Here is a 21,296-nt window from a genome sequence, read left to right as displayed (position 1 = left end):
TTCATCGTCATTCGTCGTGGCCATTGTTCCGTGATTAGTCGTCAAGACGCATACCGAGTTAAAGGTCGCCGCGAGGCTGTCCACGCTGTCGTGAGATAGTAGGGGTATCCGGAAATCGAAGTCGTAAGCAAACAAATCTCATCAGTCACCCGTCATCGATCCATACCTTAAGGTTGGTACAGTACCAGGTACCCAAGTTCCTCCCTATCGAGCATCCAAGTCAACTTTTTGTTCTTGTTTCCCTCCAGACACAGGCCACAAAGCCACTCAGACAGCCCCTACTAGTGTTATTCGAAACAACTTTTCCAGATCCTCTTTACCAAGCTGCTCTTCTTCTTCAAGCCGTCGACGTCGACATCCACCACGTCCCCACCCTTCTGCCAGAAGAGCGAATTGAGCACTTCATTTCCGAACCTGAGCCTGGCATCATAGACGGTCCAACCATCCCTGGCGGCCAACTTGGCCATCAGACCCCTCCACTCTTCGATCTCGGCCTTGAATCCGCCGTTCTGGCTGGTTTCGGCCTTGAGCACCTCCTCCCACTGTCTGCCGTGCATGCTATAGCCGTACCATTCCTTGGCCCAGTGCGGACGGACGGGGATCAAGTTTCCTTGCGCATCCTTGTAGCCGGACCATTTGTCCAGCACCTTCTGCGCGTACGGGTGCCATATGTCGGCCACGGCGTGCAGCGTGAGGATCTCGATCGAGCACGTGCCCAGCTCGTGGCCCCGTTGTGGTGCCAAGGTGACTTGGGACGAGGACATGATCCGCATCTCGAGCGGCATGCGCTGCGGACATGTCTCGATCGACTGGTAGCAAGTTATGATGGCGTCCCACCAGGCGCGCTGGACGGTGGTGAAGTCGATCTCCTTTCCTTTCACCTTGAGAGGTGTGGTCGGGCCATCATTGAGATGACCGTTCGCGTGCCCATCGGGGAGGACGCCGTTCGCAATACCTGTACCTGTACCAATACTGCTGGTGATAGTGGTAGTAGACGCTTTGGGTTGGAGTGCAAACTCGACCTCGAGGTCTCGCACGCGAACGTTCTGCACGCCGCGTTGGAAATGTAAGGCGTCGGGAACCCAGGTTTTGATCTTCTCGCCGTGTTCGCCTATGTCGTCGAGATTCTTCATGGCCAGCCACGTCAGCACTTTCGTCTGCACCTCCGGCAGGAATTCGGTCGCTTTCAACAGTGCTGTTGCTTGCTGGGCGATGTTGACCATGATTGTGCCAAAGACTTGCAGGATCGTTTTGGCATCGCTCGGGTAGCTTACCGCGCCTGAGAGGTCTGAGGTCTTGCGCCACGAGTTCACCCATGCTTCACTCGAGTACGGAAACCAGAACCATTCGGCGTAGTCGGTTGTCAGGGCACGGGTTTCGAAGTCCCGTTGGATTTGAGCTCGGCGTTCGGGAGTGAGTGGTTGCTTCGGACGTAATGGTCCGGGAATCGCTGACTCTGGCATATCCGGAGGCGGAGGAATGGCTTCGATGACGGGGAACTTTCGTGGTTCCATGAGGGCGCAAGTCATAGGATCAAATTCGAGGACGAGATGCGTAACTACTCCGATGAGCCCGAAACAGCCAGCCGCCGCTCTGAGAATGCCGGGTGTGGACATGTCGATCTTGCAGAGTTTGCCGTTAGCGTTGACGTACTCGATGACACGGACGAGATCGGACATGGTGGGATTGTTGATTCCTGCTCCGTGGCTGCAGTGGGAAAACGGGGTCAGCTATTGACGTGGGTGGGAAGAGGGAGAACAGGCTCCACAGACCATATGGTTGCATTAGCCCCGCCCATGGTGATTTCAACCTCGATGATATTCATGGGAAGTGTAAGTTTGCCAGTGTCGATGCACCATCGTCTCAGTTGCTCGTTCGTGGTCGAAGTCCCCACTCTAACGTACTTCTTCCCACCTGCGAGCTTTGGGCCATTGACGTACTTGTTGTCGACGATGATGATGGAGTTGAGGTCTTTAGCCCCAGGCTCGAGAATGTCGCCTGGAAGAGAGGTGAAGTTGGGCAAGACTGAGGCATCGACGAGCCCTAACGACGATATCAGGATGTCGCCGTTATTCCCGTCCTTCTTGTTGTGAGACCGTCCAAAAACAGGAGACCACGAGTGACCTCGTATGGCTGTCAGCAGATTTTCAAAGAAACCAAACGTTGATGGCGGGTTCTTACGAAATCCGGAGACCCGCACCCCCATCTTGTGCTTCTTCGCGTACTTGACAATATCGCACACATCCCGAGCTGTGTTGGGGACACACGTGATGGCCGGCGTATTGCTCACTGTCCTTCCCCAGTTCTGAAACCCGAGGTCTATGAATGACTGGCGTATAGTTAGTCTCATGGTGCTTCATCAGCACACCAGGAATTAGCCCACTGGAACGTAGAGCGCCCGCCTAGGCCTTTTGCTACCGGGAACCAGTTTGGCGAAAAAGGATCGAACGCGTGAAGGGATGCTGGAAGGCAAGGCCGCCAAAAGAGATATCGGCTCGCTCAAGTCGGTAGGAACGAGGCTTTCGAGACCTCCTTTACGTAGATCACCTCGTCTCTTGGGGAGTTTCTCGGTCTCGTAGGGCCGGTACTTTTGTGCTGCCTCCTGGGCGTTGATCTTGCCATCGACAAAATCGTTGAATATGCCCTGGACTTCGTCATCGTAGTCACCGATGATTTTCTCGTAGGTGAAATCCTTGTTGGATCGTTTGAACACATGAAGAAACCTTTGAACGAATTGCTCTTCATCCACCGGAACGTGCGGGTCAAACCAGTCGTCAATCAAACGTCCAAGCCCCGGTAGCTCGTCATCGTTGATGTTCTTCTTTAGCCCTAGTATACAATCAGTAACAGATGTGGTCGAATGATAGCAGTGATGATGATCCGGAGTATCAGCCATTGCGGCCCGATTCATTGTCTAGCCATACAGTATTAGGAACGAACTGGAGAAAAGAGGGAAAAATAAATTAAGACACATCGAGAAGCTGGCAACTTCAGGCCGCAGCAGCTTAACTTAGAGCTCTTCTTTGCTGACTGCGCCATGACGACGGAGATTTCAACAACGAACGGAAGAGCGGTGATCATCAGCTGTAGGCAGACTGCGCCGTCGTGCACGCGAGGTCACTTTCCGAGAAGTAAGGTGCAGTAGCAGCGGGAACCAATGTAACTGCCAGTCATGGCTCAGCATAAGACGTGAAGCTGAAACTCGACACGAAAAGAACACCAGTAAGCTGCGGCCGGATGTCAACAATGCAGCTGCTGCGTTGTCACTGCACGGCTCGACGGACATGGACATGGTGATCGGTGCGTGCGTTGAGAACGAGGAAGAAGCGGCTCGGTAGAGAGGTAGGGTTGGGGAGTAGGCCAATGGTTGATAACGTGCCAACGTGGCAATGTGTGGCATCATCCTCGGGCCTTTTCCTCTCGCTTCAGCTTTAAAGGGCTGGGCGCCATGCGAGCCTAGTTACTGGTAGTAACCATGCTCCGTACAGCCGGGCACCACGTAGCCGAGGGTTTTAAGCATCACGACGGCGTCTTATACGGTGGTCGGTGGTAGGTGGTAGGTGGATGATGCACGATGATGTTGCTCCGTACTCCATAGCTTGCACGGAAATCTGCCCTTATCGATAGGGCAGACCTTCGAGACAGCTCAGCACCAGTCTGCCAGTTCATTGTTTACAACGAGTTTCATCGAATTCAGAATTCTCCTGCTCGAAGCAATGCTACAGACGTTCACGCAAGATCACGGCCCAGGAAAGCCCTTGCAGGTATCTCGAATGCCATCGCAGATAGCCTCTACGCGGCCCAGAGATACAAACCCTGGTGCGAAGGTTGAGATATCTTTGCGATCTCCGTTAGACCTTCCAGCAGGTGCATCTACATAAAGGGGCCAGATAACATGCCGTCCAGAGTGCCAGATAACTCTCCAACTCCGTCCATGAACGGTTGACCATCGGAAAGGGAAAAGAATGAATCGAAAAAAGCCGGCGAGTTTGATATGGTTATTTCGTTGGGCATGCTAGTCAGGAAGGGGTCTTGCTCGAGGCTTCGACTGGTCTGAAGGTGATAAGCAGGCGATTGACGCTCTGGAACGACGGCCGTATTCGAACCATAGTTGGCAGCGCCCTGCTGCGGACCTTTAGGATTAGGCAATGAGGATTGGCCGTTCCCCGGGTTTGGTAAGCGCTGTGGCATGGTTGCCGCAGCGTTGTCGTTACGATGGACTCCGTTGGTGGAGTCGCGCGAAACCTCATTATCTGTGTGTTCAAGTGCATTGACCCGAGCGGACGCGGGCGGCATGAACGTCTGCGCAAAGGTTCCATTGTCAGAAACCGGTGGTGCTTGAGTGACACGAGGATGGCTGACAGCCATGCCAGGGCCACGCCAATGATGCGCACCAGTGGTGGAAGGTTTTGCTCCATGGCTGGATCGAGGCGGCGCAGGTGGTTGTGGCGACAATTCCAGGTCCCTTTCGGTCGACTTCGTCCTTCGCGAACTCTCTCGAATGTTGTTCAGCTCGACTTCTAGGGCAGAAAGGTTCCTCTCTAGCATGTTCGATATGCCCCAGTAGCTTTCGAACTGGAGATATGTCATCCGGAGCAACTCAGCATTGGACGCGGACAACTCTCGTTCCGAAGTGTCGGCATGTAGCAGTTCGCGCTTCAAGATCTGCACTGCTGTCGCCAGCCATATTGTATTCGCCAGGAAGGGGTTGACGAACTTGTAATGGTTGCTTTGAGTTCGTTGAATGATGTTGACAACGTTCTGCGAGGCCTGAAGATACAACACAAAACACTGTCTTGCAGCGTTGTTTGGCGCAGTGCTCCCAAACTGCCTTTGTGGCGCAAGCCCACCCTCTGCATGTTCCTTGTACTTGGCCAACTCCGCCTCGAGATGTCCCCAGCTCATTTGACCCCGGAAGATAAAGAATTTGTATATCATCAGCCTGGCATACTGCACTACCATGTGCATGCTGTAGATCTCCTGGTGCAGCAAGCGTGTCGTCGTAGTAGGTGACTCGGAATCCCGGGGAGAGAAACTGAGAAACTGATTTTGGTACCGGAGCTCCGTAGGCATCATTTCGACTATGCATTGGAGGACGTTGTGGAGGGTGCTGACTTTGTTATAGCCATCTCGCGCTTCTCGAGCACGACGGGCTTGTTCTAGTTGGACCTGGGAGGGACTGCAGTACTTGGAGTGTCGGGATTGCTCCGACGTCTTGTTCGTGTCGACTTCGGCCCATTGAGACACGTTTTGCGCATCCTTGACGAGGGAATTGACCACCAGAAACCACGCCTTATGCGATTTGTTGCCCGAGGCTCTCAGCTTCTTCCATCGGTCAACAATGCTCGGTTCGAGACAGCAGCTTTCCTGCGGCTCGTTCTCAAACCAGTTCTTGTCTGGGGCAGGCAGGAATGTTTCATTGTACGACCAGTCAATTCCTGTTGGGCAGCGACGGACCACACTCGCGAAAACGTCCATCTCCCAAATCGCCCACCAGGCTCGCCGCTTCTCTTCGTCTTCCGACCATTGCTCGACGTCCTCGATCCGGTCGTGCGGCTGTCTACCTTTGTCGACGGTATGCAGATTCAACTCGTAGGCACAACGGACGCAAACACCCAAATACCGCCACGACTTGCCACGGACCGACCTGATGAGTAGCCAGTGATTGATCAGGATCATGGCTTGCAGCAGCGGGAGTGGCACTCCTTGCTCGGCGTACTCATGCATGGCCTGTTCGGCGAACTGCTCGGCCAAGTTTCCAAAGTGCTGAGACAGGTCTTTGGTCGAATCGAGACTGATGCGCGCAGCTGCCGACGCTAGACAGGGATCGTGGCTGGCTTCCTGGTCACTAAAAGCAAAGATGAGAATAGCGGCGAGGAGGGCATTTAACTCATTGATGCTCTGGATTTGTTGCAGCTTGTCCCAGAAGGTGGGACGATGGAACAGCTGAAAGGACGGGAAGGTGTCGAAGAACTCATCCACCCTGATCATATCTGTTAGGATTTCATGTTCTCTTGAGCGTGAATCAGCACTTACAGAGTCTGCACATCTTCCAGCGCCAGGCCGAGCGCATAGCAGGCGGAGTCTAGGTTGGATTGCTCACCCATGTTGCACTCTGCTGTCACCATCGATTGGATTGGAGGCTCCTCGCACAGGCGATCTTCGTGGGACGGGTGCATGATGAACGAAAGCGATCGAACGTCACGCGAGGGTCGAGATAGCGCGCTCGAAATCGAAGTCGAAGGTGATGAAGCTTGGTAGATGGCCGCGGACGGCAATGTAGACGTTTGCGGCGCTGGCGGTAGTCCCGATGTAGGAGGTGGCGGTGGTGGTGGTGGCAGGGTGATCTGGCGCATTGATGGGAGCTGGTGCTGTTGCTCTTGCTGCTGCTGGTGTGACGGCGCAAGCTGCGCCTGTGATTGTGACTGCGATTGCGGTTGGGGCTGGTGATGCTCCAGTGGAGCTGATGGTGCTGCTACTTGCGAATATCGTTGCTGGCCCAGTTTCTCTTGGGGTTGTCTCAGCTGCTCGGGCTGTTGAGCCTGGCTATCACCTTTCCTCCCAGCCGAATGTTGTTGATCTTGTTGGTCCCCAACGAAGGAATCGTGCTTGCGCTTTCGCGCCTGTTGAGTGCTCCCCATTTTCGGTCCTGGGCGGATCGCACTTTTAGGATATTCACACGACTGATTTGTCTGCAGACAGATGCTACACTCAGGAATTTCCCGTGTACACTTGACTTTGCGCCTGCGGCACGAGCGGCATGCGATGTTAGACACAGATCCTGCTGTGACACGATTTGGACTGTTTGATTCCATGCTGCAACGCCCAGGAATGCGGTGGCCGGTCGATGCTGAGTGAGGCAAAAACTGGACAATGCTGAAAGACGGGAGAAAAAAAGAGCCAACAACTGGGTGAACGCACAGAGGTCGCGCACGGTCGCGCAATTGCTGGGGCCCCAGCTTTACTTACCACTGGTGCCCACAAAATTCTCCATGGCAGCTCACCAGCCCGATCTGTCCCACTTCCTTGGGCTGGTCAGCCGATCCAATGTGCCAGCGTTCCCGGAACTGGGATTCGGGTTTCATTGGTGGAATGCCCACAGAATGGCGTCGCTACATTTTCGCTGCAACTTCGGATCATGTATTTCGGTTCCTGGTGGAGCGGCGCAGATTACCCTACGCACGACGGTTCTCCAGACTTTGAGCATCAGCAAAGGAGGGTCTAGAGAAGAGAGAGGTGTTGTCGAAGCTCCGTTGGTGTGTGATATAGGTACTCCCACGAATACGCGGAAAGCGACTGCAAGATGAGGCCAGAGCATTTGCTTTCAGATATTCAAGTTGCGGTGAACCCGCCGTCGACTGGTAATGCCACACCGTTGATATGTGATGCTGCACCGCTTGCTAAAAAGCAGACTGTGTCCGCAATTTCCTCAGGCGCCGCCAGTCGCCCTTGAGGTATCCTCTCAATCGTGCCTGCCAATGCCTTCTTGGTCGATTCCAGCAGCAGGGGTGTATCGACAAACCCCGGGCAGACGGCATTGACACGGACACCTCTTCGTGCATAGTCGATAGCATCGGTCCGTGTCAGTCCTATGACCGCGTGCTTGGAGGTATTGTAGACGCTCAAGTTTGGCATCGCTCTTAGAGCCAGTGTAGACGCCGTATTGACGATCGACCCACGCTCCAGCGCAGAAGGCACAGACGGGTTAACCGGTCGAGGCTCCTGCTTGAGCATTTGCTCCAGCTCATACTTTTCACAGAGAAACACGCCCCTGACATTCACGGCCATCACCTGGTCATAGTCTTTCAGGTCGGTCTCGTGGGTCCCACCATACGGTCGACCGATACCAGCATTGTTGGCGGCGTAGTGAATCGCACCGTACTCTGCAACTACCTTCGCAACAGCTTGCGCGACGGCTTCCTCGGAAGTCAAATCTGCAGTGATGGGAAGGATTTTGGCAGCAGGATAGGCCGCCTCGAGAGCAGCAGCAGTCTCCTCGAGTCCTTTGCTGCTGACGTCCAACCCAGCAATCCTTGTCACCCCGTGTCGAGCAAATCCCAGTGCTACCGCCCGTCCGATTGAACCACCGGCACCTGTGATGAAGGCCACACTTGCGAGAGAACCGGAGTCAGCTTCGATCACTGAAAAGTTGAGGCAAAAATGGATGCTTCTTACCCGGACAAGTTCGAACTCATCTTGCGCTGACCTCGAAAGTTACGAGAAATGATATGTATTCTTTCTTTGAAGTATGGTCGGGCAGCCCTCGCGCCTGAACCCCCTGAGCCTGCGAAAGAGTCTATGTCTGCGGCAAAAGCTCACTAAGAAAGGTACTACTCTCAACGACTTACGAGTCCCAAAATGTGAGAAATCGGCGAAGGGAAGGAGCAAGCCATGGGGACCCAGATCGTCTTAAGCATAGAAGTGCGTTGTTAGCCCACCCCTTAGAGTAAGAGTTCGTTTTCCAGCCAGGTAGATACTCAGGGACGTGGGCACACTGCCGGGGACCCCGTGGGCGGAACGATTTCGGGGCGCTTCCCGGCTTGATTCAGAGCCGCGAAACATCACCGGCTATGGGTGCCTACGAAACGCTTGAGCTCCATCGGCGGAGCACGAAGGATGCCTGGTGAGCCATTCCGGCTATTGTTTGACATCCAGCAGTCGAATGGGCGAGCCGAACTGCGCAGTCTCAGATGGAGCTATCTTGTCGCGACATCGATGAAGCTGCTTCTTGTGTGAATGATACAGTTTTATTCCATCTGCAGAGCAGAAAGGTGTGATCCCTATTGTGGAAAGCTGCTCACAATCATGTACATTCCACTACAGCCATCCCGGACATCAGTACCCAATTCATGCTCGTTTTCCCAATGTCTAATCATTCCATGCCTTCAAAAACTCTTCAGCATTGGCCATTTCCCTCCTGATGACATCAATATGAGCTTGGCTTCTCGGCTTGAAAACAACCGGGAATTCGACAGGAGTATGCGCGATGCCCTCATGGTAATTGTTCGGGTCAATGGGCATTGGCTTGCCAGACTGAGGGTCGATTTTCCGTTGAATGTCGAAAGCCCACAAGAGTCTTGCGTTGAGACGCCACTGCGTCCTTTCGGCCAGATGGATACCTGGACAAATTCGTCGACCTGCTCCATAAGCATAGTGGTCACGCTTCTCCCAGTCTGGACTTCCAGCGTAGCTGTCTGCCATTTTGTTGTAGTTGAGGAATCTGTCCGGATTGTATTTTTCTGGGTCTTTGTACCCTTGGGTCTCACTCAAGTGCATGGCCCAGGTGGGGAGGATGACAGTAGCATCCTTAGGGATCAACATACCATCAAACCAGTCGTCTTGATTGACACGATGAGGTACTCCGAGAGGAAGACTATCGATGCCGTTAGAAATCATAATCGACGTGCAGCCAACAATGGATACCTACACTGGGTGAATTCTCAATGCTTCTTTGATGAGGCAGTTTATGTAGGGTACGGCATCGAAATCGGTGATGGCAGGAAGTCTGCAAACCCGGTTAGTGGTCGTTTGATCAATGTTCCCGCCAGGTTGGGACTTACCTGCTTGTTCCGCATATAGCGTCTAGCTGTTTTCGAGCCTTTTCTTGGAACTCGGGATGCAGCGCCAGATACAGCATCGAGGTCAACGTGGCTGATGCGGTGGTGTCTGCTCCCCCTTCCACAACGACACCCAGGAAATGGTTCATCTGCTTGGTTGTCACATCCAGGTCGCTGTGTTTCTCTCCGTCGAGAATGGAATCGATGATGGCATCACGCTTGATACCCTTTGCCCTCCGTTCATCTACCCTGCGCCTGGCTTCGTTCCAAGTGTCGTCCATGCATTTGTACGAACCTAGGGCGCGCTTCTTCCATGAAGCAAGAGCTGTGGGAATATATTTCAGGAAAGGAAATTCGTCCGCTGGAGGATTCGCGCCTGGTTCAAGAGATGCAGAATAGTTGTCCATGGCATCATAGACAGCCTGTCATTAGTATCAGTCAGCCATGCTTCCAGATCCCAAGGGGAGGCTGTTCGCACATGAGCCCAGAAACTGGCCATGGTAGGGCCTCGATGTCCCCAAACGACGGCACTCGCCACAGATGAAGTCGTACGCTTAATGTGTTTGTAGTAGCCTTCCGGGTTATTAAGTATATCCGCGAGAAGCACGACAGATCTGGGGTGACTGTCAGCAGTTGCTTTCATCGAGAGACTTGAGAGAAGTGGTCATGTACTCTGCATCTTGAATGTGTCCGACCTTTTCCTCCAACATTTTCGGCTAGAACTACCAGTCAGCGAAATGTTTCTGTCCGAGATATCGGATCCCATTATACTCACCGAAAGATTGTGGACGGCCACCTTTCTTTCAGCTCTCCAGAGTGCTGTGCTATTCATAAATGCGAAGCTATCACCACCCGTGACGAGATTGGGAACGTAACTGTCTGGCCTTTCGGAATAGATTATTCCTTTCTTATCGAGAAGGTGATGCACAGCCTTGCGATCGAATAGAACAATAACAGTGCTGTTGCCGAACTTGAGAGAAAAAACGCCGCCATATGTCTCTCCCCATTCTTTCAGCCTGCCAACAGTCTTGTTAGGATCGTCTTCGAACGTGAATGCGGCATGCCATTGTCCCTTACTTCTTCCCCAAGCCGGACTTAGGAATCAGGTGCAAGTTGCCCAGAATGGGAATTGTAGGAGGACCAGGTGGCAGTCTCTTGTCTCGGCTTCCAACCTGTGATACACGATAAACAAGATAAATCAACAACGCCGCCACGGCATATCCTGTGACAGAGAAGGCGGGAAGAGCCATCGTAGTTGTGGGGTCTTCTATGTTGATTCACAGTCACTCGGCAATGTCGTTGAGTGCTAGGGATGCGAGTGCAATCAGGTAGTTTCTCTGAGATATAATTTGGAGGCTACTGGTGTGTATTGCTGATGTACCCTTGATCCAAGTTGGGATTCGTATGTTCATCCCCGCCGTGGAGCTTCCAACTCGCACAAGATCTACTTTGGAATTTGTCTGGCGTCAAGCTGTCAAACCGTCTGGAATTGCATCACTTCGCACCCAGCTTCGGAGCATCTTCGCACTCGGTCTGGGGTCTCCATTCAAGCTCCAGCCTCGGAAGAACCCCCAGTGCATGAAGTGTCCGCATTTCCCGTTGGTAGGGCAATCTTGCAGGTGCCGAGTGGTGCTTGAATCAGGCACTGCAGATCTCCCAAATAGCCCCAGTGGAGCGAGCCAACGCTCCGCGAAATAATTCAAGCCCCCTTCGAAGTATCAAAATCAACTGACTTGCTTCCTGCGATGACTGTCATCAACAGCATCATCAGCTCAGAGTTCGTGTCCTTCGGTTTTCTTACAAAGAAAATAAAATCAAACATGCCCGATTTCTTCGTCTTAGCCCGTGTTGTCGGGTCGGATGGTGCCTTTCCCAAGGTATGCCCCGTCCTGCTCATATGCGAGGAGTGAGGATGACTAATCTGAGTGTCACTGTTGTAGTGGAAGGAAAGGCTTGTACCGTTATGTGAGGTGTCTGCCACAGAGCCATATTCGACGTCCTACTACTGGGGACAAGATGTCGATGGGGCGCCTGACACGTTATGGGGTCTGGAAGGCTACGCTCACCCCATTGGCTTCTTCATCGGCCATCCAGCCTCAGACGTCTTCAAACGAGAAATGAAGAAGGTCGACGAAGACAAACTTCTTCGACGTGTGCAGGGACTCGGTAGTCCAGACTACGACCTACACTACTATGACATGCATTATGGCTTTCTGACTCGCCCCGACGACAAAGACAAAGACAGTAAAGACAGCTTTGTTGCGGCGATCCACTTCTGGGCACCAGAAGGGCGTCGTAAGCAGCTCCTAGGAACCCTGTCAGCTGGCGTTGATCGAGTCCGGGCCTCAGAGAGTGCACCACACATCACCATTCAAAGCTTTGCAGTCCTCAAAGAATGTCTTGATGTGAACATGGCGACCCTCTACATTCGGTGAGCTTCACCCCTGTTTCCGTCCTTAGAGTAGGCTGCTCACTCTTGTTCACAGGACAAGGAGCAGAAAAGATTGGGAGACTCTTCAATCCTCTACCATCTTCAAGGAGCTTTTGAGCCATATTGAACCTGTGAACGAGAAGTCGGAAATACATCAGTCACAGGCATTCAACGGTCACATCGACCAGACGCCCCCTATTGGGCCAGTCTGAGTGAAGAAAATTAAAGCCTGAATATTCCTTGGCCACATTGTTCCTACATCCAAGAACGCTAAGAGTGAGAAGGATGTGGTAGGCATCATAATATCTAAACCTATTTGGTGACTCCCGCGTCGCCCACAACATCCATAGAAAGTAGAAGCCAGAGTAGTGCGCGAGGAATTCATGAATGACTTACACAAATCTCCGGGAGTTCCAGGACTAACACAAGCAACGTGCAAATGTTCTATCTGTCACCAGCCCATGGTGTACGTATCCGGAACGTCGCATCTGTCCCCTTACTCTCCAAAATTCGACAAATCCCACATCAGGAAACCAAATCGCATCAATCTGTCCTAGATGGGTCCACTGAGCAATTGAAAAGAGTATCATAGGACATCAGCAATATCTCAATCCCGCTGGTTGCCTGGAAACACTCTTCATGGCGTGAATTCGCACATTCTATCTCCGAATAGTGCAACTTCGCTAACTGATCGTCACCGTCGCACTCTAGATTGGGCGGCTGGCAAGAGTAGGGGGCAAGATGGACCCTTAGCCGCATTTTGCTTTCCTGGTCACGGACTATCTTCGTAAGAATTTACGCTATCATATGGACTGTACTAGTGAGATTTCTGTCATGTCCGTTGGCCAATGGTCGAATCCTAAGTTTCCGGGGATCTCGACCCCAGGGTCATTGCAGTAATTTTGTGGGGATATTCCATGAGTTTGTCTATTCCGTTGCTGACCAGACTACATCATAGCTTCATATAAATCTACAGCTCCTGTGGCCTGATCAAGGCAGTCTTGAAAGCCATCCTCCCTTCCTTGCATTCATACCACGAGGCTCGGATCCTTTCTTGGCCATTAGAAATTCACGATTTCGAAAACGTTATTCCTATTCAAGTCATCATGACTGCTCACGGTGGCCTCAAGGTCAGACATCAAACAAGCACCAAAAATATACTGGTAGGTGCTGACCCTTGACATCTCGCCTTGCATCGAAGCTGGTCAACATGCTGACATTCTGAAGATCATTTTGGTTGCGACACTCGCCAGCTTCAATTATGGCTATTCCAACAATGTCATCTCCGGGTCGTTTGCTCAGGTCTCTTTCCTAGCCAAGTTCTTGACCCGTCCCGATGCTGCCTCTATCGTCGATGCCATCGTCTCTGGGTAAGTCCTCCACCTGATTCTTCCGCCTCTCGCGCCTTCTCGCCGTTCTGACACGTGTCGCTGCCAGTTTCTTTGGCTGTGCCCTGATCGGCGCATTTCTGCAAGCCTGGATCGCCCAGCGCTGGGGCCGGAAGAGTGCCACGGCGGCGGCCGCAGTCTTCCTCTTGACCGGAAACGCAATCCAAGCAGGAGCCGTGCACATCTCCATGTTCCTTGTCGGCCGATACTTAGCCGGATTCGGCGCAGGCATGGTCATAAGCAACACCCCTGTGTATCTGAGCGAGATCGCCCCCGCCCACAGCCGCGGCCTTCTGGTCGGCCTCCAAGGCAACTTCATTGTGTTGGGTTACATCCTTTCCTCAGCCGCTGCCTTGGGCTTCAATTTTGTCAGAACAAGCTACCAGTGGCGCCTCAACTTCGTCATAGCTACCTCCGTTGCTCTCGCCCTTCTGGTATCCTTGACTGCTCTCCCCGAGTCTCCGCGATGGCTCATAGAGCATGGGCGGCCCGACGAAGCCCGCAAGATCCTCGACAGTATTCACACGACACGTGATGACCCTGTGGGCAGGGTTGCCCATGCCGAATACCATCAGATCGTGGCCCAGGTCGAAGTTGATCGGTCCTTGCCTAGCGGTTGGCTCCATATCTTCAGAATCCCGTCTTTGAGGAAACGCATGATCTGCACTCTTCTGGTGTGGTCCATGGGACAGTCGACTGGTATCACCGTCCTCGCCAATCTCACTCCAGTCCTCTTCGGCAACCTTGGCTATTCCACTGTGCTACAGCTCTCTCTCGCTCTGGTATGGACAGTCTGCTTGTTTATCGGCTGCTTTTTCAACATATATGTCATGGACCGTATTGGAAGAGTTCCCCTCATCGGTAAGTTCATGTCCCGCTCTGGGTTGGAAGGGATGCACCGAAAAGCTGACCCTTCGTGCCACAGTCGCTGGTGGATTTGGCATGGCTATCTTGCTGGCTATAGAAGCCGCACTCCAAGCAGAGTTCCTTGATGGCCACAACCCTTCTGGCACAAAGGCTGCCGTGGCCATCTACTTCATCATCGCCGTGTTTTACACATGCACCTTGGAGTGTACGGGATACGTCTACGGCTGTGAGATTTGGCCCACACACTTGCGCAGCAAGGGTGCCGCGATCTCCTACTTCGGATTCTATATCTGCTCTATCTGGGCAACTGCGCCCGCCGCACAGGCCTTTGCATCAATCGGTTGGAAGTACTACATGGTCTTCGTTGCCGTTACCGTGGCTCTCACCATACCATGCATGTTCTACTTGCCAGAAGTAAGTTCTTTCCGATACCCTTCCTTGTTCGCAAGATAGCCTGCTAACTTTCATCTCAGACTGCAGGACTTTCCTTGGAAGACCTAGGTGCCAAGTTTGGCGACACCGTCGCCTTGGATTTTGAGCACGCCTTGGAGGAAGAATTGAAAGGCGCAGGCGTAATGCATGCCGAAACTGACATTGCCGAGGTCACCGACGAAGGCAAGCGCTACTAAATTACTTGGGTTCTCCTGAGGTAGATTGTCCGGCCGCTGGATTCTGCCGATGGATGTGTGCGGGATGCTGTGTATCTGCGCCATTCGACAGAGATAAAATTGATGGATTTGTTCATAGTTTTGTATCACCATCAACGCTTTACAATCGATCATCATAGCGCCTGGTAAATTCTAAACACTGTCCTGCAACATATCATAAACTTCCGTGTCCGGACCCTGTCATGTTGGAAGACTGAGGCCTAAATGCTAGAGACGGTGAGAGTTGAAATTGCTGCGTTCATATAGAGTCGTTGCGTCCCTGTGCCATTACTAGTACTTTGTTTATATAAACTAAAGCATTTCAGCCAAGGACAGCCAATATATGAGGGTAAATAGTAATTCCGTAAATGAGGGGAGGTAGCTCCGATAGGAGAAAAATCTAGGTCGGTATAACGGGATCAACGACGTGAATGAGCTCTGGGAATAAACTTCAGAAGCAAGCCAACGGTGATGAAGACTCTATATGTCTGGAGGCCCAGCGAACATTACAAAGTGCTCATAAGTATCCAATCTTCCGTATGCGAGACCTAATGTAAACACTCAGGACATCGCGCATCACGCGCAAGAGTTTTGCCTCACAGCCTTCCGCGGTCGAGATGGCTTGCCGACACCTCCAAGCAACGAAGCGATCTGGTCGGACCAGAACCGCACCATCATCTTCAACACCACGGACCTTCGTCCAGTCATAGTAGACATCTTCCCATTCCTGACCTTGGCCGATGGAGTGCACCTTGATCTGGAGGTCCGGCCCAAGCTTCGACGCTGTTTCTGCAGCCGCTTTCCTCCAGACGTCTCCTCCGACTCCTGTGAAGATAGCAAAGCAGCCATGTCCCGCAAGGTCAATTGTGGAAGTAGGCCCTTGGTTTGGACGGCGCGTGTTCAGCCAAGCGTGCGGAAGTCGGCGACCGGGGTATGTACTTCGCATGTGATAGAGGATCGGGTCTGCGGCTGCTGGGCCTTGGAGCTCGAATGGGACTTGCTCATCTTCGAGGCAAATCCCAGCGCCCGTGTATGTCTGGTTCATTTCGACACCCAGACCGTGGAATTCGTGGCACGTGTTCAGCGTTGCCGCTTGTAGAGCGGCGCGTCGCTTCTGCCCAGCAGGACCAGGACTCCTTAGTTCGTCCATAATGGCTTTTCGTTCTGAGATATCCTCGGCCAGGATGCCGAGGGCTTGCCACACCTTTGAGTGCTCCCGGAAGCCGTCGTTGGCTCTCTTTACTATCGAGCGTCCAACTGGCTGCCTTTCGGCGTTGTAAGTGTCAAGAAGGGCCCGACCTGCCAGTCCCGATTCCACAAAGGCAATCTTCCAAGCCAGATTGAATGAGTCCTGGATGCATGTGTTGCTGCCCAGGCCATTGAACGGTGGATGTCGGTGCACTGCGTCTCCTAGGCCGAAAACATTGCCGCGAAAGTATTCTTCCGCCACCGTCTCATTTATGAACCATTTTGAAATGCTTAGAATTTCTGCGGGAATGGACTCGTCGCCGATGAAGTTTTGCACTTGTCGGAGATATTCCTCACGGGTAGGCTCCAATCCATCCCATCCGGGTTTGGGGAGAAGAATGAACATCCATTCGTACCACGGCTTCACCATACGGACAATGGCCATCTGTCCGAATGCACAATGAGGCTGGTCAGGTTGCATGACCCAGTGAAGGTTGCCTCTTCTGTGCTTGATCAAGTGACTTAGGTCTGCTCGCACGAGGACATTGATGGCGACTCCTCCACCGGGCTTGGAATCGAGAGGGAGGTCGAGCTGCTTGACGATGCGACTTCTTGCGCCATCGGCGGCGAAAAGGTACTTACAACGAACCGAGTACTCGTGACCGGACATGTCGTCGCGTAGGCGCGTCAAACCACCTTTGCCTTGACCCAAATCTTCAAACGAAACAAATGAAGTATCCCAGCGGCATTTAAATCCATGATGTGTAGCATGCCTGACCAGCACCGGCTCCAGCAATGTCTGCGGAAGGTCGCAAGGCTTGCAGGGACTTGCAATCTCGTAGTCGCCTTTTCTGGCAGGATCGTTCCCCCACGAGTATACACGAGCGAATTCGTCGCCAGCCATACTGTGGCACCAACGTGTGTGTTTCATGCATTCTCCTTCGGTCGACACTTGAATGCAGTCACTATCGAGACCGATGTCTCGGAGGCATTCGAGTGCCGCCATGTTGGTGATGTGGGCGCGTGGCGTGTCTGCAGTTCCGGATGATCTGCTGACAAGGATCCCTTTGATCCCGTAGGATGCGAGGAAGCATGCCAATGATGCGCCTGCTGGACCAGCCCCAACAATCAGCATATCAGTCTCAACTGTCTCCTCCGAAGCATTGCGCTCAACGTGTCCATTGGAATGACCATTAGTCAAGAAATTCATGGTGATGTCTTCACTCTCGGGGTAGATCCAATAAAGCCGCTTTCAGACGGCGAGCTCTACAGTACGACAGGCTGAACAAGACAGTGACGAAGATGACATGCAGGTGAGCCTTGCGTATGAAGGACCCGTTGTAGCATTCGCGTATACCATGCGCCTAACGGTCTTCGTCGCGTGATTTCGTCCCGGGGTAAAGGCGCTTGCCCTAGGACTAGACGCACATCAAACCATCGGGGACTTCAGACTTCCCGTCCGATGTGGGAGGGTCATGGAGGATGCAGTAGGACACGGTGGAACAGCGTCAAGTACAATACAAGAGAGTTGCTCCGAAGAACAGCGTCTTCGGACAAATAAACAGATACACCGGTCGAGTAGACAGCTGAGCTGCAGTCAATCCGACCGGGAGCCTAGAAGGGTCCACACTCTAGGCGTCCAAGGTTATTGGGGGCACCGGAAAAGTCCCCGAGGTCCCCCACAATTCTTCCCCCCCCCCCCCAAAGTCTAACCTCCTGGGGCCTTTTCCACCAAATACCCCAAGGCTGAGATCAGCGGTGCCTAAAAGGGGCTGTGCGAAATCAGTACGAAAACCGCATGCCACCATTTGCCGAAATGAGGCTTCCAGTTGTCCATGCAGCATCTGGAGTGCATAGCATCGCAACAACTCCGGCGACTTCTGAGGCGAGCGCTGGACGCCCTCCATATTTGATCCACTCTTGCAACTCGGCCTTATCCTGCGATCTCACCGTCGCCAATGGTGACACTTGGTTCCATTGACCCAGAAGGTGCTTTATGTCATCTGGCGTTGCTTTGTAGATGTCAGAAAGCACAGGGCCTGGATTCACGGAATTGACAGTCGCCCTTTCCGCCAGTTCGCGTGCCCAAACCCTGGTCATCGCCTCAAGAGCGCCCTTGGAACCGGCATACACCGTCTGCTCCCGAAGCCCCAGGGCACAGCCGACACTGGACACATTGACTATGCGACCTGAGCGGTCTGTTGGCAGGTATGGGAGACAGGCTTGAAGTAGAAAAATAGGCCCCAGCACATTGGGCTTGTAAATTCTGTTGAATAGGTCAAGATTGATCTCGCCCAATGGCTTCAGCTCCGCGATTCCCGCGTTGTTAACGACAATGTCAATCTGGAATCCGTTATCCTGGGAGGCCTTGAAATGCTCTTTCGCAATGGCGACAACATGGTTGCCACCGTTCTCACTGCCGATATCGGCCTGTGCTGGGACGGCGGCAATGTCGTACTTTTCTCTCAAATCGCTTGCAAGATCTCGGGCGAGCTTGCTTGAAGTTGCGCTGGTGTAGCCCAGTACAAGCGAGCAGCCCTTGCTTGCCAAATTCTGTGCAATGGCAGCTCCGATCCCTATCAATGTCTTCAGCCTCGAGAGCAAACTGGTAGCCGTGTTGCTTCTATGTACCTCTGGTAGCGCCTGTGACAATACCAAGTTTCCCACTCAATACGCGGCTTGCCATGTTGATAATGTGAGAGTGGCCGACGGTAGACAACGCCACGTCTGAGAAACAGCTCTTTCTCTGGTGTTCCGTGCCCTTGTGAAGGTTGGTGCGATAAATCACGAGTTTTTGGCAGTCCGGATAAACAGCTGAGTGTCGTTTTGAGCCGTGAAGTGAGCGAACCGGGATTGGTAGCTTGGCCCCTTCGGCATCTGGAGGGCCACGAAAGCCTAAGTAGGCCAGGGCCGCGTCGTGGAAGTACTGGTAGTGCGCCTGTAAGTTACTTCTCGACGCATCTCGGACGTCCGCTATTTGTCCGTTGACATGCCCTTGCTTCAAATACTACCCTCATCTCTGACAGAGCTCCCGGTGTATATAGCAATTTATTGAAATAATCCGAAAAATCTTGCCAGTGATCTATCAGTCTACAACCATCTACCTGCCTTTTGAAAATGGACGAGCGGGAGCCACAAGAGGTTCCAACCATTTTGATGTCCCTCTGGCGCCGGTGTTTCCAGTGCTCAAAGGCAAAGTGGCGATCGTGACAGGCGCTGCCATGGGAATGGGTAAAGCGACGGCGATGGTAAGCATTTGTCCCTTTTACAGTCCGATGTGAAGAAATTTCGTGTACGAGACGCAGGTGGCCAGGTATTTGCCGCCGCAGGCGCAAGTGTCGTCCTCGCCGACATCAACGAGACCATGGGTCGCAAAGCGGCAGAGGATATCAAGCATAACGGCGGCAAGGCGCATTTTGTCAAGACAGACGTCTCGAATTCCGAATCGGTCAAGAATCTGGTCGCCGAGACGGTATCACAGTTTGGAAAGCTCGATGTCGCCGTCAACAACGCCGCGCTGACTCCAGATAAGACGCCCACGGGCGACTTCGATGAAGCGTACTTCGATCGAGTGATTGCCGTCAATCTAAAGGGTCCGGCACTATGTATGAAATGGGAATTGCAGCAAATGACCAAACAGGGACACGGAGGCTCGATCATCAACATTGCGTCGATCAATGCTTTCAAGCCGCAGTACAACATGCCTGCCTACACAGCATCCAAGCATGCGGTTGTCGGGTTGACCAAGACGGCCGCACTGGAATATGGCGCGCAGGGGATCAGGGTAAACACGATTGCTCCTGGAGCTATTCTGACGGAGATGTCGGCTGCCAGTTTGAAATCTATTGGCACGAGCCATGAGGCTTTTGCCGATGTGAGCTACCTCAAGCGTTGGGCGGCTCCCCACGAGGTTGCCCAAGGCTCGTTGTGGTTGGCCTCGGACGCAGCTTCGTACGTGACAGGTATCACGCTCCCTGTGTGCGGTGGCTATTCTACGAGATGAACAAATGAGAATGGGATCTAAGGGGCCAAGTAGAATCCTTGCCAATTTGGGGCGCATATACATGCCACCCTTGAACCAAATATTTCATTCATTTTCCAGCAATACCAAATTCAGGTATATCTTCCATCTCTGTGCCGTGTGCATGGCGGATGATATACTTGACTTGATCAAGCGTGCTGTCTGCCAGATACGGAACGTCACCCTTTCCCATGACCTTGTCCCAGTCTTTCAGATATCCTTCTGGATTATCGGAATTGACGCCCGGAAAGGTTGCCAGGGTCTCCCTCGCGGCTCGATTGGCACTGGCCGTGAAAACCTCACCAGAGGTCGGGCATTCTTCCGAGCAAAGCGCAACTACAAAAGGTACCACTCCCTTTTCAATAGTCAGAAAAGAAAAGGATCCTTCACGTCCAGAAGAAGGACACTTACCTCTGGCGGAAAATAGGCCGACACCTTCTTCGTTCCCTCTGAGAGGTCGGTCATCCTCGACGCTGCCGAAGGCATAATGCAATTGATTTTGATGCCGTCTCTCTCGGACCATCTCCCCAGCTCTCTGGACATAGCGAAAGTAGCTCCTTTAGCTGCACCATAGGCACAATCGCCGCCTGCCCCGAAGCCGTAAATGGCGTTAGAAGACACATTAACAATTCTCCCGTAGCATTGTCTCGCCATAACCGAGTACGCCGCGCTGGTTACCAAAGCGGTCCCCAAGACAGAGATCTCGAGGACACGCATGAACGCTGCACTGTCGACGTTGTCGTGATGAGAAATCTTGCCCGTGATTCCCGCATTGTTGATCAGTATGTCGACTGTGCCGAACTCCTGGACCGCCGCTTGCACGATATGCTTTGCGTCCCTGGAAACATCTCCATTGTGAGCTACTGCAATACCGCCCGCAGCCTTTATCTCGTCGACAACCGATTGCGCTCTCGTGATAGTGCCAGCTTGTCCTTCCAGATTGCCACCGTAGTCATTGACCAGGACTTTTGCTCCTCGTGCAGCAAGGGCAAGAGCGTACAGTCTGCCTAACCCCAGGCCGGCTCCTGTGACAATAGCAACTTTCCCTTGTACCGACATGGCTGTTTGGATTCTTCCACAGGAGGATGGTCCAGAAGGATGTCAACCATTTATTTCCTTTTCACTGGCTCTGGAATCTGATCACTGTCAAGGTCTTGGTGTTCTTCCGGAGCCGGATGGAATAATTTCTGTCACAAG

General features: G+C 52.8%; 10 protein-coding genes across 10 annotated transcripts; 3 read left to right on the top strand and 7 right to left on the bottom strand.

The window, feature by feature from the left end:
* Positions 1–287: 287 nt before the first annotated feature.
* On the bottom strand, positions 288–2,896 carry PV05_05123 (uncharacterized protein; the record flags this gene model as incomplete). The annotated part of the gene is made up of 4 exons (XM_013461594.1): positions 288–1,707; positions 1,773–2,124; positions 2,182–2,329; positions 2,384–2,896. 4 exons carry the CDS (start codon positions 2,894–2,896, stop codon positions 288–290), a joined length of 2,433 nt encoding a protein of 810 aa, XP_013317048.1.
* Positions 2,897–3,873: 977 nt separating this feature from the next.
* On the bottom strand, positions 3,874–6,735 carry PV05_05122 (uncharacterized protein; the record flags this gene model as incomplete). Its single annotated transcript, XM_013461593.1, has 2 exons — positions 6,037–6,735; positions 3,874–5,983 (listed from the first exon to the last, which is right to left on the bottom strand). Exons 1-2 carry the CDS (start codon positions 6,639–6,641, stop codon positions 3,874–3,876), a joined length of 2,715 nt encoding a protein of 904 aa, XP_013317047.1. The 5' UTR covers positions 6,642–6,735.
* Positions 6,736–7,332: 597 nt separating this feature from the next.
* On the bottom strand, positions 7,333–8,195 carry PV05_05121 (uncharacterized protein; the record flags this gene model as incomplete). The annotated part of the gene is made up of 2 exons (XM_013461592.1): positions 7,333–8,110; positions 8,176–8,195. 2 exons carry the CDS (start codon positions 8,193–8,195, stop codon positions 7,333–7,335), a joined length of 798 nt encoding a protein of 265 aa, XP_013317046.1.
* A 673-nt stretch (positions 8,196–8,868) lies between these two features.
* On the bottom strand, positions 8,869–10,807 carry PV05_05120 (uncharacterized protein; the record flags this gene model as incomplete). The annotated part of the gene is made up of 7 exons (XM_013461591.1): positions 8,869–9,373; positions 9,428–9,505; positions 9,561–9,979; positions 10,036–10,171; positions 10,230–10,273; positions 10,333–10,573; positions 10,635–10,807. 7 exons carry the CDS (start codon positions 10,805–10,807, stop codon positions 8,869–8,871), a joined length of 1,596 nt encoding a protein of 531 aa, XP_013317045.1.
* Positions 10,808–11,377: 570 nt separating this feature from the next.
* Positions 11,378–12,200, top strand: PV05_05119 (uncharacterized protein; the record flags this gene model as incomplete). Its single annotated transcript, XM_013461590.1, has 3 exons — positions 11,378–11,434; positions 11,498–11,988; positions 12,044–12,200. 3 exons carry the CDS (start codon positions 11,378–11,380, stop codon positions 12,198–12,200), a joined length of 705 nt encoding a protein of 234 aa, XP_013317044.1.
* An 894-nt stretch (positions 12,201–13,094) lies between these two features.
* On the top strand, positions 13,095–14,872 carry PV05_05118 (uncharacterized protein; the record flags this gene model as incomplete). Its single annotated transcript, XM_013461589.1, has 5 exons — positions 13,095–13,151; positions 13,216–13,358; positions 13,426–14,237; positions 14,302–14,657; positions 14,717–14,872. The coding sequence occupies 5 exons, from the start codon at positions 13,095–13,097 to the stop codon at positions 14,870–14,872; spliced, it is 1,524 nt and encodes a 507-aa protein (XP_013317043.1).
* Positions 14,873–15,407: 535 nt separating this feature from the next.
* On the bottom strand, positions 15,408–17,288 carry PV05_05117 (uncharacterized protein; the record flags this gene model as incomplete). Its single annotated transcript, XM_013461588.1, has 1 exon — positions 15,408–17,288. The coding sequence occupies one exon, from the start codon at positions 17,286–17,288 to the stop codon at positions 15,408–15,410; it is 1,881 nt and encodes a 626-aa protein (XP_013317042.1).
* Positions 17,289–17,860: 572 nt separating this feature from the next.
* Positions 17,861–18,764, bottom strand: PV05_05116 (uncharacterized protein; the record flags this gene model as incomplete). The annotated part of the gene is made up of 2 exons (XM_013461587.1): positions 17,861–18,654; positions 18,710–18,764. The coding sequence occupies 2 exons, from the start codon at positions 18,762–18,764 to the stop codon at positions 17,861–17,863; spliced, it is 849 nt and encodes a 282-aa protein (XP_013317041.1).
* A 535-nt stretch (positions 18,765–19,299) lies between these two features.
* PV05_05115 (uncharacterized protein) lies at positions 19,300–20,081 on the top strand (the record flags this gene model as incomplete). The annotated part of the gene is made up of 2 exons (XM_013461586.1): positions 19,300–19,326; positions 19,392–20,081. 2 exons carry the CDS (start codon positions 19,300–19,302, stop codon positions 20,079–20,081), a joined length of 717 nt encoding a protein of 238 aa, XP_013317040.1.
* Positions 20,082–20,169: 88 nt separating this feature from the next.
* PV05_05114 (uncharacterized protein) lies at positions 20,170–21,158 on the bottom strand (the record flags this gene model as incomplete). The annotated part of the gene is made up of 2 exons (XM_013461585.1): positions 20,170–20,454; positions 20,511–21,158. The coding sequence occupies 2 exons, from the start codon at positions 21,156–21,158 to the stop codon at positions 20,170–20,172; spliced, it is 933 nt and encodes a 310-aa protein (XP_013317039.1).
* Positions 21,159–21,296: the final 138 nt, after the last annotated feature.

The sequence above is a fragment of the Exophiala xenobiotica genome (genome assembly GCF_000835505.1).
Source record: "Exophiala xenobiotica strain CBS 118157 unplaced genomic scaffold supercont1.3, whole genome shotgun sequence".
Taxonomy (NCBI): Eukaryota; Fungi; Ascomycota; class Eurotiomycetes; order Chaetothyriales; family Herpotrichiellaceae; genus Exophiala; species Exophiala xenobiotica.
Note: the sequence above shows the minus strand (reverse complement) of the source record. Positions and strands in the feature narration are given on the sequence as shown.